At 42.7% G+C, this 17,363-nt stretch overlaps 1 protein-coding gene across 7 annotated transcripts in view; it reads right to left on the bottom strand.

The window, feature by feature from the left end:
- NRG3 (neuregulin 3) overlaps positions 1-17,363 on the bottom strand; it is a 1,193,959-nt gene that overhangs the window by 275,349 nt on the left and 901,247 nt on the right. For all 7 annotated transcript variants that reach the window (XM_043476687.1, XM_043476686.1, XM_043476683.1 and 4 more), the window contains exon 3: positions 15,742-15,815. In XM_043476687.1, the coding sequence (XP_043332622.1) occupies positions 15,742-15,815 (74 nt within the window). The remainder of the gene's footprint in view (positions 1-15,741; positions 15,816-17,363) is intronic.

Genomic DNA, 17,363 nt, shown 5'->3' on the forward strand with positions numbered 1-17,363 from the left:
TGTTTACTACTATCATCCTTTCACATAATTATTGTTAGTATGTATTGTAGAAAATTAGGAAAACATAAAAATGTTGACAAGAAAAATTAGGAAAACAGAAAAACCTTATTACATTTTGCAATGTGTAATCTTACCACATTTTGCAATGCATGCTCTTCAAATTATTTTTTAAATAACATATATTAAGTGTAAATATACATATTTTCCAAATTTGAGTGACTATGCATTCCACATAAAAATTACAAAACAGTTGGAATGCTGTGATCTGAAATGAATACTGGTAGTTATCTCTGAGTGTTCTGATCATCATGTTTTATTTCTTGTAAATATATTTATCTTCCTAGTGTTCTAGAAATAGTGTGTATTTGCATGTTTAATTGGTAAAAGTATTTAGTACAATTTAAATGGATAGACTTGAAGATATTAGCAATTGAATATCTAAAAACAAAATAGATCTGATAGAGTTGATGGACTTTGTAAGATTTAAAGAGGCATGGTCAAAATCCGATTAATTCTGTTATACTTCTTTCAAGGACAGAAAAAAATAGTATGTAAATTTTACACATTAATATATTCTACTAGCAATGTTTTTGTGACTACTTGGAGGACAGAGTAATGTAAGAACTTAAGTATTCTGAGTAGATTTCAGTCAGGAAGACATCCTCTCTCATTAGTAAGAATTAATGGACCAAGAGCAAGTGGTTATTAGTTTATGCTCTGTACCTTCAAGAATCGTCTCTTTCTCCATGTAACTTATTAATGGAAATTTCCTACCCAAGGCCATGTAGCCCACCTCTATAGAGAATCCTTCACACTTCTGTATGACTGATACTTGTCCAGTTGGGCAGTGTTCAGCCTGTGCAACAGTACACAGCCACAGAACTACATATGAAAAACTCACTACATTGTTCTTGCCTAGGTAAGCCTTTCCTGAACAACCCATATCTTTCTTTCCACTTTAGGTGAATTTTTATCGTTCCCCATTTTGGCAAAAGTTCCTTACACTGTCTTGGATTTTGAAGTGTTTCCTTATTTGTATTTGTTTGTACAATTTTGTCTTGCCTCTATGCAACTGAAGATATCTGAGGTCAGATAATGTTTCATGCAGCAACACCATGTAGTTATAAATGCAATGATAACAGTTAAGATAAAAAATAACAATAGTACTAGACTACATTTATTAAGCTTTCACCATGTGTCAAGCACAAACTGCCCTGAATGGATTATTTTATTTAATGCAATAAAAGCTGTCTGCATTAGAGAAAATTACTATTTTAATTTATAAACAAGAAAACTAGAACCCATCAAGGTTAAGCAACTTGCCCCACGTCAAACTATTAGTAAGAGTTTGAGTGAATGAGTGAATAAAAAAAAAAATGTATTATACACAGCATATTCTTTGGAGCCTGTAATTCAATTTAAATAAATGCAGCTTTCTAGACTATGAGTTTATTGATAGTAGGATTCTTAATTATTATTATTTGAATCCACAGCATGGTGCACTTTATATGTGCTTAATTACTTAGGGGATAAGTGAGTGAATGAATACAATATGGATTATTTCAGCTCTGCATTTGACCCCACTTTTGAATGGCTTACAGGACAGCCTGCTCTGTACTGAGGGTTGTTTTTGTCTTTCAACCAGGGTGCCTGAAGGATTCTTCTACAGATAAAGAAACTCGGACTCAATACACTGTGACTTACTCAAGGCCGCATTACTAAGAGCAAATGGTCACAGGATTAGAATCAAGATCTTTTAAACTTCTAATTCAGAGAAACTTTCCTTATGCTCTTCCATCTAGTAGCTGTCACATTGCACACTTTTCCATATACTACATGAAATCCCGAAAGGCAAGAGGATGGGGTATGGGTTTCTTTGGGAAACTCCCTACCGATACTCTTTCTGAGTAGAATTGATTACAGGTTTTTTGTGAGTGTTTAGGATAACAGGCCTGAGGACCGAGGCTGAGGCCACTGGTCCTATCAGCCGTTGAGTTTTTCAGAGTGACATCCTGGCTTCATTTCCTAAATGCATGCAACTTGAGGTATTATTATTGTCTAAATTAATTGACAAAAGAACACACTTCTGATCATCTGCATTGCCTGGAGGGGAATAATAGAGCAGAGATTTCTACTCCCTGTTCCTTGGGATTTCATTAAATGGAGCATGTATTCAAAAAATGGAGAGAGAAGAAAGAAGAATGAAAAGAGAGAAGAGAGGGAGGAGGAAAAGCAGAGGAGGATGTAGGAGGGACTCATTTCCAGGGCATACAGTCATTCCAAGATATCATAAGCAGCAAATTAAACGATCCTTCAGCAAGAATTTTGACAAGGAAATTTCATTAGGGATTTAAATCTCTATGGAAGCTCAAGTTGCTGCATTAAGATATGAAAACTGTGCAAATATTATTCCTTAGAATAATGTTTGCTGCAGGTCATTGAGTTTCAGGCAATGAAAGTTAGAGTGATAAATGTCATATTGAAAATAACTAGAGAAAGGAAGGGCCTAGGGATGGGAGGGAAGAGTCCTACAGTTCGGTGCTCAGACCCTAAAGCCATTTGGATTACAAATTAGATCCAGCATCAACTAGCTGTGTGACCTTGGAGGAAGTTTATTTAACATCTCTGAGGCCTAATTTGTTCATCCACAAACTGTGGTCAAATGCCAGTACCTCTGCTGGACTATGATTATGAGAGTTAGATGAGATAATCTAGGTAAAGCCCTCTGGCTCAGTGCCTGACACATGTAAACTCTAAACATGTGTCAGCATGACGATGATGAAGAGCAAAGGATGTGGGCTAATATTCATCTGGAAATGACCTCTTGTCAATCATGGTGATAGATGCCTATAAATAGTTTTATTGGCATTATTCAGATAAAAAGACTGAGATTCAGGGGTTTAATAAATCTGTCAAGGTCACAAAGGAATAAGTGTTTCCATTAGAATCATGCCCATGCTTATGTATCTACATGTTTTTCTCCCTCACTAGCCTTGGGGGCCTCAGAGCTAAACCCAGTTTGCACACCTTAGTATGAACATAATCTGACCAGTTAGTGGTCCTTTGTGGGTCTCAGATCAGAAAATATTTAGGGAAAGAATAAGTGATTGTATAAGTCAATGGATGCATCTGTGGATGAATGGGAGATAAATGCTTTGCCTATTTAAACTGTGTCTCAGGGCCTCATCTATAGGTTTCTCAAAGCTTTTTAGTTTAGCTTTTTTATTTTTTAATTTCAAGGTGTATGTTCAGTACCCTCAAGATGGCTATTCTCCATGCTTCCCCTGCTCAACCAGTGGCTGGTTCACCTATACTCTACTCTCGTGACTGATGTTCTCACATACTTGCCCAGGACCCAGCTAATGATTGTTCTAGCTTTAGATCATAATGTTTCCACTCTGATAGCTTATCCAAAGAGCAGTGAGGAACACATGCCCCTCTGCTTGTTTCCCTGCTAACCAATGAGCCAACCTGTCAGTTCCCCTTATAACTAGCAATACTCTCTCCCATTTCCCTCAGTTCAGTTTAGCCACTCAATCATGCCCAACTCTTTAAGACCCCATGGACTGCAGCTCGCCAGGCTTCCCTGTCCATCACCAGCTCACAGAGCTTGCTCAAACTCATGTCCATTGAGTTGGGTGATGCCATCCAACCATCTTACGCTTTGTTGTCCCCTTCTCTTCCCACCTTCAATCTTTCACAGCATCAGGGTCTTTTCCAATGAGTCAGTTTTTCACAACAAGTGGCCAAAGTATTGGAGTTTCAGCTTCAGTCCTTCTAATGAATATTCAGGACTGATTTCCTTTAGGATTGACTGGTTGGATTTCCTTGCAGTCCAAGGGACTCTCAAGAGTCTTCTCCAACACCACAGCTCAAAAGCATCAATTCTTTGGCACTCCACTTTCTTTATGGTCCAATTCTCACAACCATACATGACTACTGGAAAAACTATAGCTTTGACTAGATGGACCTATGTTGGCAAAGTAATGTCTCTGCTTTTTAATATGCTGTCTAGGTTGGTCGCAGCTTTTTCTTAAGGAGCAAGTGTCTTTAATTTCATGGCTGCAGTCACCATCTGCAGTGATTTTGGAGCCCCTGAATATAAAGTCTGTCACTGTTTCCCCATCTATTTTCCATGAAGTGATGGGACTAGATCCCATGATATTTGCTTTTTGAATATTGACTTTTAAACCAGCTTTTTCACTCTCCTCATTCACTTTCATCAAGAGGCTTTTTAGTTCCTCTTCACTTTATGCCATAAGGGTGGTGTCATTTGTATATCTGAGGTTATTGATATTTCTCTCTGCAATTTTGAATCCAGCTCATGTTTCATCCATCCTGGCATTGTGGATGATGTACTATACATACAAGTTAAATAAGCAAGGTGACAGTATACATCCTTGATGTGCTCCTTTCCCAATTTGGAACCAGTCTGTCCTTCCATGTCTGGTTCTAACTGTTGCTTCTTGACCTGCATACTGATTTCTCAGGAGGCAGGTAAGGTGGACTGGTATTTCCATATCTTTAAGAATTCTCCACTTTGTTGTGATCCACACAGGCAAAGGCTTTAATGTAGTTAATGAAGCAGAAGTAGACGTTTTCTATGGAATTCTCTTGCTTTTTCTATGATCCAACAAGTGTTGGCAATTTGATCTCTGGCTCCTCTTCCTTTTCTAAATCCAGCTCAAACATCTGGAAGTTCTCGGTTCAGCTACTGTTGAAGCCTGGCTTGGAGAATTTTGAGCATTACTTTGCTAGCGTGTGAGATGATGGCAATTGTGCAGTAGTTTGAACATTCTTTAGCATTGCCTTTCTTTGTGATTGCAATGAAAACTGACCTTTTCCAGTTCTGTGGCCACTGTTAAGTTTTCCATATTTGCTGTCATATTGAGTGTAGCACTTTCACAGCATCATCTTTTAGGATTTGAAATAGCTCAGCTGGAATTCCATCACCTCTGCTAGCTTTGTTCGCAGTGATGCCTCCTAATGCCCAGTTGACTTCAAACTCCAGGATGTCTGGCTTTAGGTGAGTGATCAAATCATCATGGTTATCTGGGTCATGAAGATTTTTTTTTTTTTTTATAGTTCTGTGTATTCTTGCCACCTCTTCTTAATATTTTCTGCTTCTGTTAGGTCCATACTGTTTCTGTCCTTTATTGTGCCCATCTTTGCATGAAATGTTCCCTTGGTAAATCTAACTTTCTTGAAGAGATGTCTAGTCTTTCCCATTCTATTGTTTCCCTCTATTTCTTTGCATTTATCACTTGGGAAGGCTTTCTTATCTCTCCTTGCTATTCTTTGGGACTCTGCATTCAGATGGATTTATCTTTCCTTTTCTCCTTTTTACCTTTTCCCCTTTTTTCTTTTTCTCCTTCTCTCATTTCATTTCTCAGCTATTTGTAAGGCCTCTTTAGACAACCATTTTGCCCTTTTGCATGTCTTCTTCCCTCAACAAAGTCAGCTGCCAAGTCCTGTTCACCATCTGACACATAGGGTGGAGGCCTCACCCTTGAGCCCTGCTTTATATATTAAACCATTCATTAAACCATTGATACCTTTTGGGTTTTGTTTTTTTTTTTTTATAGACTCTGAGGTTGTCTTTTCTTTGGTCTTGAGTCTGGGCAAGCATAAGGCTTGCAGGCCTCTTTTAATGCAGCCCAACACAGGGCATCCTATCATTTTGATTCACACAGTGATGTGTCATTTTACAGAAAACAGGATAAAAAGGAAAAAAAAATCACTACTTCTATAACCCCAAAACTTAAAATTCCCTTTTAGCATTATGGTGTATTTTTTCCCCCTATCTTTGGACAAAGGGAACTCCTTATTGCAATCTTGAATGAAAATAATTTTCTATCTTGCTCTTTCACTTAATAGGACTATTTCATACAGCCCTTATTTTAATGATAATTTATTAGAACATGATCAATATGCCATATGATGTTCTACTTAAACATAATTTCTAATATGTCTATTTTCTCAACATTTTAAATATTGCTGCCCTAAATATTTTTATGTATACAGTGTCAACTGCAAATTGGCACTTGCCAAGAGCATTGCCAATGACTGAACAAGAGCATTTGACAACTGCCTCTGCTGAGATTGAACCCTGTGCTGCTATAGCTACTGGCCTTCAGCACTCCCTGAAGGAGTTCAGGGTGAAGTGAGGCACTCTGTGCTCCAGGGAATCTGGTGGGACAGGTCTTCAGGCAGTTGGATGTTTCTAGGAATAGATTTTATGATCTCAGTCCTTGTATCTCCTCATATCTAAAGGCACCAAATCCCTTCATGGTGACATCAAATTCTCCTGGCTAGCAGAAAACCTTTTATTAAAGTGGTTAGAATGAGTGCTTAATGGTACTGAACTCCCCCTTCACCAAAACCTTATATATTGACCTTTCTCCCACTGCCTCTTGGGAGCAGTCTCTCAGAGCTGAGGTGCTGTCTCCCAGGCTGCAGTCCTCATTTTGCCCCCAATAAAACTTAACTCACAGCTCTCAAGTTGTGCATCTTTTTTTTTTTTTTTTTTTTAAGTCAACAGTAGGACCAAGACCTTCAGGGTTAGTGACTGATCACAGGATCATTTTTCTTTTAGGAGCACACAGTCCTTATGAAGAGGAAAGTTAAAATTTTACATAACCTCCTGCTCCTTCTGCCTCTGTAACTCAGCTTGCTCCTTGCAAAGTCTGAATCATGTGGGTCACATAGCCTCAGAAAGTGGGGACTCACAATACTAGGAACTGGAGCTTATCTCACTCACCCTTGTCCTGCTCTTTGCAATTGCCCGGCCCCTGCAAATGTGCTTAATCATTTCTGTCCATGTATAAAAACTCTGTAACCCCTTTGTTTGGTGCTCAGAGCTTGGAGTGTTAACTCCTCTGGGCCCACCAGCATAATAAACCCGAGTTCTCCAGCTCTCCCACTGGTTTCTGCAACATTTCTGGACGCCCCAGCGAGATTCCAACCATGCCAGCCCCTTGAGAAGCCAGACTGGTGGCTCTGCCGGGTTGGAATGGAGAAGTCCCAAGACGAAGGAGGAGGCGCACCACCTGATGGTATTCCAGGTTCTCTTTTGGACTGGTGTTCCTACTCTCTGGGCAGCTGAGCCCCAGTCGGACTCATTGGAGGGATGGACCAACTCACCAGGAATGGCCACAGGATCAGGTAAGGCCCTGGGGCCAGTCCCCAGTGAGGTCCTACCCTAATGGGTGGAAGAGGAGACTGATCACCTCTTTGGAGCTCCCAGGAAGGGAGCATCAGATAGAGAGACCTGGGGACTTGGGAAAAGGGAAGCATTGTGATAACCTCTGAGCGATTGTGTATGCATAATTGCTGATTGAAGGAAGTGAAAGTGAGCTCCACAGTCCTAAGACTATGGAGCCCTAGAAGGTCCAAAACCTGCGGGTCCATGACAACCTCATAAGACTGAAAGGCGGTGCCAGTCTCTGGGGGATTTGATCCCGCCTGTGAGACTGGTCCAGGTCGGGGGTTTATACTAACCTGCCAATGCTAAGAGGCGTCTTAAATCTCCCTCAGGAGAGTGACCAGGCAGACAAAAAATGAACGTGAACGAGTGTATGGCCTGATTCGCCAGTGCTTCAGGCTCGATTGTGTGGCTTCATGGCCTTCATGGCTACTGAGTCCGAGTGGGCCCTATCTTGTGGTTCCATGGTGGCCTCATGTGGCTCAAGGCAGTGTCTGCTTCTGAGGGACCCAATCCGTCCCTGTGAGACAGATCCAGATCAGGGGTTTATACTGATCTGCCAATGCTAAGAGGCACCTACGTTCCCCCCAGGGATGCAGCCAAGCGGGCACCTGAATGGTCTCTTTTGAGGGAGCATCCACCCTTGTTTGCCTTTGCACCACCGACTCAGGGCAGGACACATGGGGAGGGAGAAATTAATGGTTACTGGTCACTCTGTCGACTGACTCCTTGAGCCGACACCTAAGAGATTAAGTTTTCCTCAAAACGTTGCCAGGTAGATTATATTTGTCAACATGGGTGGAAGTTCCTCTAAGCCAACAGTTTTAGATTCCACAATAAAGAACTTTAAGAAGGGCTTTGCAGGGGATTACAGAGTCAAGATGACCCCCAGGAAGCTTCATAACTTATGTGAGCTCAATTGGCCATCCTTTGATGTTGGATGGCTGCCAGAGGGCACTCTCAACCTGCCCACTGTCCAAGCAATGCACCAGCTAGTCACTGGGACTCCAGAACATCCAGATCAGTTTCCGTACATAGACTACTGGCTTCTAATAACACAGACCCTCCCCCATGGGCAAGATTTAGCACAAACGGACAGGGACAGAGTAGGGTATTTGTGGCCCAACCACTCAGAAAAAAAGAAAGAAGAAGGGAAAAAAATGTATATTCCAGGGTGATCCAGTGGAAGACCCATTGCTGCCCCCACCAAACATTCCCGACTCCACAAGCCTCGGCACAGCCAGCGCTGGACCCATTGCCAGACAGTCCACTTCCCTCCATGTCCCCCACACCACCTCATAAGCAAGACTCCAGCCCCAAGCCAGTAGGGAAGCAGCTTTGCTTAGCCAAACAATCTAACCAGCTCGTCGTGGCCTGTCAGATGCCACTGTGAGGAACTCAAGGTCCTCAACAAGTGAACGAGGACAGCTCAGTCCAGCCTGGATGCTCCATCCTCTATTACCAGCCCGTCAGTGCTACTGATCTCCTAAACTGGAAACACCATAACCCAGCGTACTCTGATAAACCACAGGCTATGACTGACCTCCTAGAGTCAATTTTCCACACCATCAGCCTACATGGGAAGACTGTTGCCAGCTCCTTATGTCTCTCTTCACTACTGAAGAAAGGTAACGCATCTCAACAGAAGCCCAAAAATGGCTCCAAGGACATGTCCCCGCGGAGGTCTTAGATGTAGAAAGATGGGCATGAGAAGTGATGCCATAGATGAGACCTAATTGGGATTTCAATACCAGAGAAGGACAAGAAACCCTGGGTCGCTACCATGATGTCTTCTACATGGACTTCAAGTAGGAGCCAAAAAGCCCGCCAATATGTCCAAAATTACAACGATAATCCAAAAAGCAGATGAGACTTCCACCAATTTCTATGACAGATTGTGTGAAGCGTTCCAGACATACACCCCGTTCAACCCTGAGACACCCAAGAATCAACAAATGATTAATGCTGCCTTTGTGGCTCAATCCTATGCAGACATCCAATGAAAGTTCCAAAAACTGGAAGGCTTCACTGAGATGAATGCTACACAGCTCCTGGAGATAGCAAATAAAGTCTTTGTGAACTGAGACCATGAAGCCCAATGAGAAGCAGATAAAAAATGAAACAGAAAGCAGCCCTGCTAGCAGCAGCATTGAGGAGTTCCGATCAAGTGAAACAGACTGTTCCCTCATGGAAAGGGGAAACAGAAGAGACTACCACTATGCCACAACCAGCGCACTTATTGCAAAGAGACTGGACACTGGAGGAATGAGTGTCCCCATCGCCGAGGGACATCTAAAGGGTTGAAGAAGTTCAGTCAACCCAACAAAGAAAGGTACCAACCTGAGCCAGCCATCCAAAACCTTATGGGCCTGGCTGGAGCAGAATCAGACTAAAAACTGGGCTCCCTGATCCTGGGCCCCTGGGAGCGCATGGCCATGATAAAAGTAGGGGGACAATCAATGACTTTTATGTTGGCTACCAGAGCTGAACACTCCATAGTAACCACACCTGTGGATCCCCTCACAGGCCGAATAGCAACTACTGTTGGGGCCATATTGGACATGGCAGCCCACTCATTTTGCAAGGCCTGTTCATGTCAGCTAGGGGGGCATCTGGTGATTCATGAATTTCTTTACTTACTGGGATGCCCCATTCCCCTGCTGGGTAGAGACTTACTGACAAAGCTGGGGGCACAAATTACCTTTGCCCCTGGAAAGTCTGCGAGCCTCACCCTGGGGAGCCAATCGACTCTGATGATGGCTGTGACCATGCCCAGGGAAGATGAATGGTGTCTCTATTCCTCAGGAAGGGAACAAATAAATCCTCCAAGACTGTTAAAAGAATTCCCTGATGTCTGGGAAAAGAAGTGGCCCCCAGGTTTGGCCAAAAACTATGTCCCCATTGTATTGGACCTGAGGTCAGGAGCCACTCCTGTTAGACAGAAACAATATCCAGTACCACAAGAGGCATGCCTGGGGATATGGGACCACATCCAGTGCCTACAAGATGCTGAGATCCTAACTGAATGTCAGTCTTCCTGGAACACTGCAATCTTACCAGTCAAAAAGTCTGGAGGGAATGACTACTGCCCTGTCCAGGACCTCCGCACCATCAACAGTGCAGTGATCACCATCCATCCAGTGGTCCCAAATTCCTACACTCTCTTGAGTCTATTACCCGCTCAAGGCAAGCTGGTTCACCTGCCTTGATCTCAAGGATGCATTCTTCTGCCTCCAGCTGTCACCAGCCAGCCCTTGTTTGCCTTTGAATGGGAAGACCCACACACCGGGAGAAAGACACAGCTGACTTGGACCCAATTGTCACAAGGCTTCAAAAATTCACCTACCCTATTTGGTGAAGCCCTGGCTACAGACCTTGCTGCCTTTCCTGGAGAAACTTTCAACTGCACCCTGCTCCTGTATGTGGATGACCTGTTGCTAGCCAGTCCCACCCAAGGGGACTGCTGGAGAGGTACCAAAGCCCTATTGGTTCTACTCTCCATCACAGGGTACAAGGTGTCATGGAAAAAGGCTCAGATCTGCAGACAGGAGGTCAAGTACCTCGGGTTTGTCATCACAAAAAGGCATTGGGTGCTCAGACATGAGAGGAAGCAAGCTATCTGTTCAATACCTCGGCTGGACACCAAGAAAGAAGTCCGTGAGTTCCTCAGGGCTGCCGGATTCTGCCAGATCTGGATACCCAGTTTCTCTGAAATCGCCAAGCCTCTGTTTAAAGCCACAGCAGGGTCTGATAAGGGCCCCCTGGAGTGGGGACCTGAACAGGAAAAGGCCTTCAAGGAGATAGAGACTCTTGACAAGTGCGTCAGCATTAGGGCTTCCAGATGTGACATGGGACTCTAAGCTCTTTGTACATGAGAAAAATCACACTGCACTGAGGGTTCTCACACAAACAGTTGGGCCATGGCTGTGCCTGGTCGCATAACCATCCAAATGACTGGAACCAGTGACCATGGGATGGCTGCCATGATTCTGGGCATTAGCTGCCACTGCAGTTTTGGTCAGAGAAGCAGATAAGTTTACTCTAGGACAAAATATAAATGTAAAGGTTCCCCATGCTGTTACTGCCCTGATGAATAGCTAGGGGCATAAGTGGCTGACCAGCTCCAGGATGATTCACTATCAAGGACTGCTTTGAGAAAACCCATGGGTCCAACTTGAGACTGTGCAGACGCTGAACACTGCCCACCTTTTTACCTATTGAAACAAACAAACAAAAAAAAATCCTTCAGCTGTTAGAAGAAGTCTGGAAGCCTTCCCAAGTGCCAGTCATATGTTGTAGAGGCCATCAGAGAGGAACTGATCCAGTCAGCAAAGGAAATTTGTTGGCTGACCAGACAGCCAAGTAGGCAGCAACCCAACCCAGCCCCACAGTGGGCCCCAAGTCAATCTTTAACGTCCTCTTGGCACCAGAATTGCCTCATCTCCAAGATATATCAAGGAAGAAGATTAATGGGCTCTAAATGAGGGAGGAATTCAAAAAAAAAAAAAAAAAGAGGGCTGGTGGAAGCTCCCAAACCAAAGATTCTTTGTCCCCAGCAATATAGCAGACTAGCTGGTAAAATAGCATCGTGAGACAGCTCATTTAGGAAATACTGAGCTGGAAAGCTTACTGAGCAGCTACTATTTTGTTCCTAAGCTTCCAACCCTGTGTGCCCAGATCAGTGCTAGATGTGTGACTTGTGAGCCAAGCCAAGGACCAAGACCCAACCCAGGGGTGCAGACAGTTGGGACACTGCCATTTGAAGGTCTGGAAGTGGACTTTACCGAAGTCAAGCCCTACAGAGGCTATAAGTATTTACTTGTGATAGTCTGCACGTACTTGGGATGGGCTGAAGCCTACCCCACACGCACTTAATGGGCACAAGCAGTGACCAAGGCCCTAAGAGACATAATCCTGAGATATGGGCTTCCATAGATCCACCCTTACAAGGGCCAGTCTTAAGGGCAACTGAGTTAACTTAAAAGGCTCCAGAATGCTTTACAAATGATGGAGGAACTGAACCTGTAGGGAATTTAGCCAGGGACGAATGTAATCAAACTTTAAAAGGTGAGTGACCCACTCATCCTCCCACAAACACATTATGGTGTTGCCCCCATCAAGGCCTCTTTGTGGGACAGTTGTTTACTTCTGTCTACCAATCAATTGGATGAGTATCTGCCCCTTAGCTTTCCTCACTCCCCAGATGAATACTGTCCCTAACAACCAGACTCTCACTGTACCCCTGGCAGCACATATACAGTCAAAAAGAGTCATCCAGTTTATACCCCTACTAGTTGGTCTGGGAATTACAGCTGGGATAGGTATGGGAATAGGAGGAATTGCTTCATCAACCACCTGCTACCATACACAATCCAAGGACTTCACAGACTATATCGAGAGAGTAGCCAAATCATTAGTGGCCTCACAGGACCAACTAGATTCCCTGGCTGAGGTGATTTTTACAGAATAGGAGAGGGCTAGACCTACTGACTGCAGCCATGAAATTAAAAGATGCTTACTCCTTGGAAGGAAAGTGATGACCAACCTAGACAGCATATTAAAAAGCAGAGACATTACTTTGCCAACAAAGGTCCATCTAGTCAAGGCTATGGTTTTTCCAGTGGTCATGTATGGATGTGAGAGCTGCACTGTGAAGAAAGTTGAGTGCCAAAGAATTGATGCTTTTGAACTGTGGTGTTGGAGAAGACTCTTGAGAGTCCCTTGGATTGCAAGGAGATCCAGCCAGTCCATCCTAAAGGAGATCAGTCCTGGGTGTTCATTGGAAGGACTGATGCTGAAGCTGAAACTCCAGTACTCTGGCCACCTCATGCAAAGAGTTGACTCAATGGAAAAGACCCTGATGCTGGGAGGGACTGGGGGCAGGAGGAGAAGAGGACGACAGAGAATGAGATGGCTGGATGGCATCACCGACTCGATGGACATGAGTTTGAATAAACTCTGGGAGTTGGTGTTGGACAGGGAGGCCTGGCGTGCTGCGATTCATTGGGTCGCAAAGAGTTGGACACGACTGAGGGACTGAACTGACTGACTGACTGAGACCTACTGACAGCTGGAAAGGGAGGACTCTGCCTCTTTTTGAACGAAGAATGCTGCTTTTATGTAAACCAATCAGGAATAGTTAGGGACATGGCCCAATAGCTAGGGGAACAAATCATAAAAAGGAGACAGGGACCAGGAAATTCCTGGGGTAATTGGAACAATACCTGGAGCTGGGCATCCTGGCTTTTCCCTTTCACCAGTCCTCTCTTCATGTTCTTTGTGGTGCTCCTTTTTGGCCCTTGTATTCTCAATGCTATTACCCAGTTCATAACCTCTCAAACTGAATCCATAAAGTTACAAATGATACTAACTCAATATAGCTCCCTGAATGATGGGGAACTCTGAATGTCCTTTCAAAGCATGAGATGATACTTTCTACCATGAGTGATAGAAAGCATCAAGAGGGGGGAATGAAGAGGAAAAGTTAAAATTTTACATAACCTCCTGCTCCTTCTGCCTCTGTAACTCAGCTTGCTCCTTGCAAAGTCTGGATCAAATAGGTCACATAATCTCAGAAAGTGTGGACTCACAATATAGGAATTGGAGCTTATCTCACTCACCCTTGTCCTGTTCTTTATACTTGCCCAACCCCTGCAAACCTGCTTAATCATGCCTGTCCATGTATAAAAACTCTGTAACCCCTTTGTTCAGGGCTCAGAGCTTGGAGTGTTAACTCCTCTGGGCCCACCAACGTTAAGAAACCTGAATGCGAGTGCGATGCTTGGTTTCTCGAGTACTGGTTTCTTCAAAATGTTCAGTGGTCTCATTCTCAACATTTGCAGTGATGGACTATTATGTTTAATAGAATGTCAAAGGTTTTATTAGATTGTATAAATAAAGGTTATTTTACCTATTTTGTCCCGCATGCAAGCCCTGCTCCAGTACCCTGTACTGAACAGGTATTCTACAGCTATATAGGAAAAGAAAAAGCGAGGGAGGGAGGGAGGGAGGAAGGCAGGGAGCATAGGTAAGAAAGAAAATAATAAAGAGAAGAAAGGAAAAAGGACAATAAAAGGGAAGGAAAGAGAAGGGAAGAATAAGGAAGAAGGAAAGAAAAAAAAAAGGAAAACTAAGTACATCAAAGTGAATAAAAAGAAAATGAAATCAGCAAACCCATTCTTCTTTTTATGCTTTCTAATGCAGCAAATACACATCTCTAGCCACAACCATACCTTTTAGACATCAGCTGAGCAAGTGGCTAAAACTACAAGATAGAAAAGACACCACACACTCCAGAAACTGTCCCCTATCTGGGGAGCTCCTAGGGACCAGAGCCTCACATTTCAGAGAACAGAGATCAACCATGGCCAGCTTGGTTACTGGCTTTTAGGCAACCTCCACTTTTCTTTAGGAGAGCTAAATTTGCAAAGAAAAGAATAGTTAATGCTGAATGGTGGTAGCTTGCCTTGTCAAGATAAAACACAAGCAAATTGAATTACATAAAAATTTTCTTTTAAAAAATATTCTGTTTACTCAGGGAAACGTACCTAAAAATTCAGGGTGGGGGCGCAATAAAAATATGCACTTTGAAAAAGTGTTGAAGGATGGCTTAACATGTTCATTATGCAGCAACCTACGCATTCACAGACAGGGTGACCACTGGCTGCCATCAATACATCGTATTTCGCTAAAGTTTATGTTATGCATGTTTGGTATTCAGAAAACCAAAACATTGCTTTTACAATCTGAAAATGCCTGTCATTATCTTCACTGAACTAAACTGCTGATTCAATAAAAGTCCCCTTTTCTTAGTGGTGATTCAACTGTAGCAGTCACTGAAAGATCAGATTATTTACAGATAAAGGAAAAATTTCACATTTGACCAGAACTGAGCATATTCGTATAGAACATTATTTTTTACTCCACACAGAGACAGAAATAAGTGGCAATATTTCTTAGCAGCAAATTGTCTTCTTTCATGAACAACAACAACAAAAAATTAATTTGTTGTTGGTACAGTAATCGCTGATATGCGAATAGGGTTGCTAAAAATGGGGTTTTCACAGTTGGTCTGAAAACTTATTTAATTTTATATGTATATTTCCTTACTTCAGAAATGTTAAAGTTAATAGGGTTTAATGTTTTCACAACATACCAACCAGCTGGTAAAAAGCAGTATGACATAACAGTTCTCATACCACTCTTTTGGATAAATAATAAGGTCTTTTATGTTTCTATATCCTTGCTTTCATAATGGGGTAGCAGGAAGGGAGCCTGAAAGCTAAGGGAGCAGGATTTGTTGCAGCCCTCATGGGAGGGTAGCAGTGGAGATGAATCTGGAAACCAGGCTCCATCCCCAGAGAAGACCTACATCTCAACAGAGATAGTTCTGAACAAACCTTGAAAGTGAATGCCTGTCCCCAGCTCCCACCCTCGGCAGCATTCAGACACAGAACTGAGATCCAGTGGTCCATGAGTTAGCAATTGTGACTCAGTTTTATGTTGTGTTAGAGACAGAAGAAAAATGCATGACCTACTTGGATCCGATAAGATGGAATCAGTTTTCGGCAGAAATTGATCACAACGGACTCCTTGGTAGCCTTCTTTGCACCTGAGAAAAAGGATAAATGACAAACATACGCATGTGGTTGTGAAAGGTTCGAGATTTCAACGAGCAAAATAGCCACCAATGACATCACCGTGAGAAAGTACATTCCTGCTTTTGTGATGCTTGGCTCAGTCTGTTTCTCACATTGACAGATGGATTCTAGAGTCTTAAGTCTTTGAGGTTGGGGCGGGGGGGGGAGCGGGGAACAGCACCATTTTTCTTTTGTAGTTTTATAGGTAATATCTAGCAAACAAACAACAGCAATTAAAGATGCCCCTCATGGTATATGAATAATTGTGATCCTCATATGATAATTCTGCAGTTTTCTTTATGCAACATACTGGTCTCTAAAAGACTGCAAATGCTCTTTCAGAAAGCATCATATTACAAGTGTTATTTTTCTAATAAAAAATCATTCTCTAACATAATTGATCAAACATTATCAGTCGATTTGGCCTACTGTTCATTTTCCTCATGTTTTACTAGTTTGTTCTTTTGCTAATTTTACTTTTATTTTTTACTTAGCAATTTTTTCCAGTCAGTGCTGCCTAACTGCTGGGTCAGAAATAACAGCATTTATTTCAGATCTGGCCAAATTGGAAAAGTATCTGTCTCTACATGAAAGGTCTCTTCATTTTCTCTAAACTCACATTTTTCTCTCTTCCTTTTTCTCTTTTATATTTAGCTAACAAGTGCCCTCTTCCTGCAAGGCATTGTCCAGAGAAACTTTCCGAAGGTGGGTACAATTTGGAGGTGGGATATTTACCTGAAAGCCCTTGCAGTGAGGCATGTCTAGGCAGCCCTTCCTATCCACGGTCTTTGCTCAATCAAGGCTGCTTGGCCGTCTCAGACAGTACGGGCTCATCAGCTGACAGTTCAAGGAACAAATACAGCTGAGGCCCCACTCGCCTGCCTCTGAACAATTTGTGTAAGCAAGGAGGTGGCATTTAGTGTATCTGCTTGAAGCTTAATCTGTCATGCCCAAGTTAAGCAGATAGGCATCCATTGTTGCTCCTGGGATGAATCTGTCCTACTTACTGAGGAGGAAATTGTGATGCTGGCATAAAAATCAGATTTAAAAACAATCCTCTGGTTGTTAGAAATCTATGAAATCGACAAAAGAATTCTAAGAGACCATTCTGTCAGAGACGGGAGCTGTGGATGCTTTCTTTAGAATATGCTTTGTTTTCTGAGTGTAATGAACTATTAGATAAGGTCTATTGCAGTTGGAGCCATCACAGTGAAAGGCACCCAGGTAATTTTTCCACCTTTTACTGTGAGCTAAAGTGGAATAAAGGTAATGGGGCAGGCTCTCTTTAGCACCTTTTCAAACCTGGCACCCTGGAGTGTATTTGGTAATTTTCCCTATAGACTGAGAACAAAGAATTCTGATACATGGACACTTCAAATACCCAACAGGCTATGGAGAGAATTTGCTTAAGCAGGCACATATTTTCATAAACTTGAAGAAATTCATTTACTGCACTTGAAATAAAGCAGGCATATTACTGATACAATAATTGTAAAAAGTCAGAAAATACTTAAGATGGA

Source organism: Cervus canadensis, chromosome 8, assembly GCF_019320065.1.
Source record: "Cervus canadensis isolate Bull #8, Minnesota chromosome 8, ASM1932006v1, whole genome shotgun sequence".
Classification (NCBI taxonomy): Eukaryota; Metazoa; Chordata; class Mammalia; order Artiodactyla; family Cervidae; genus Cervus; species Cervus canadensis.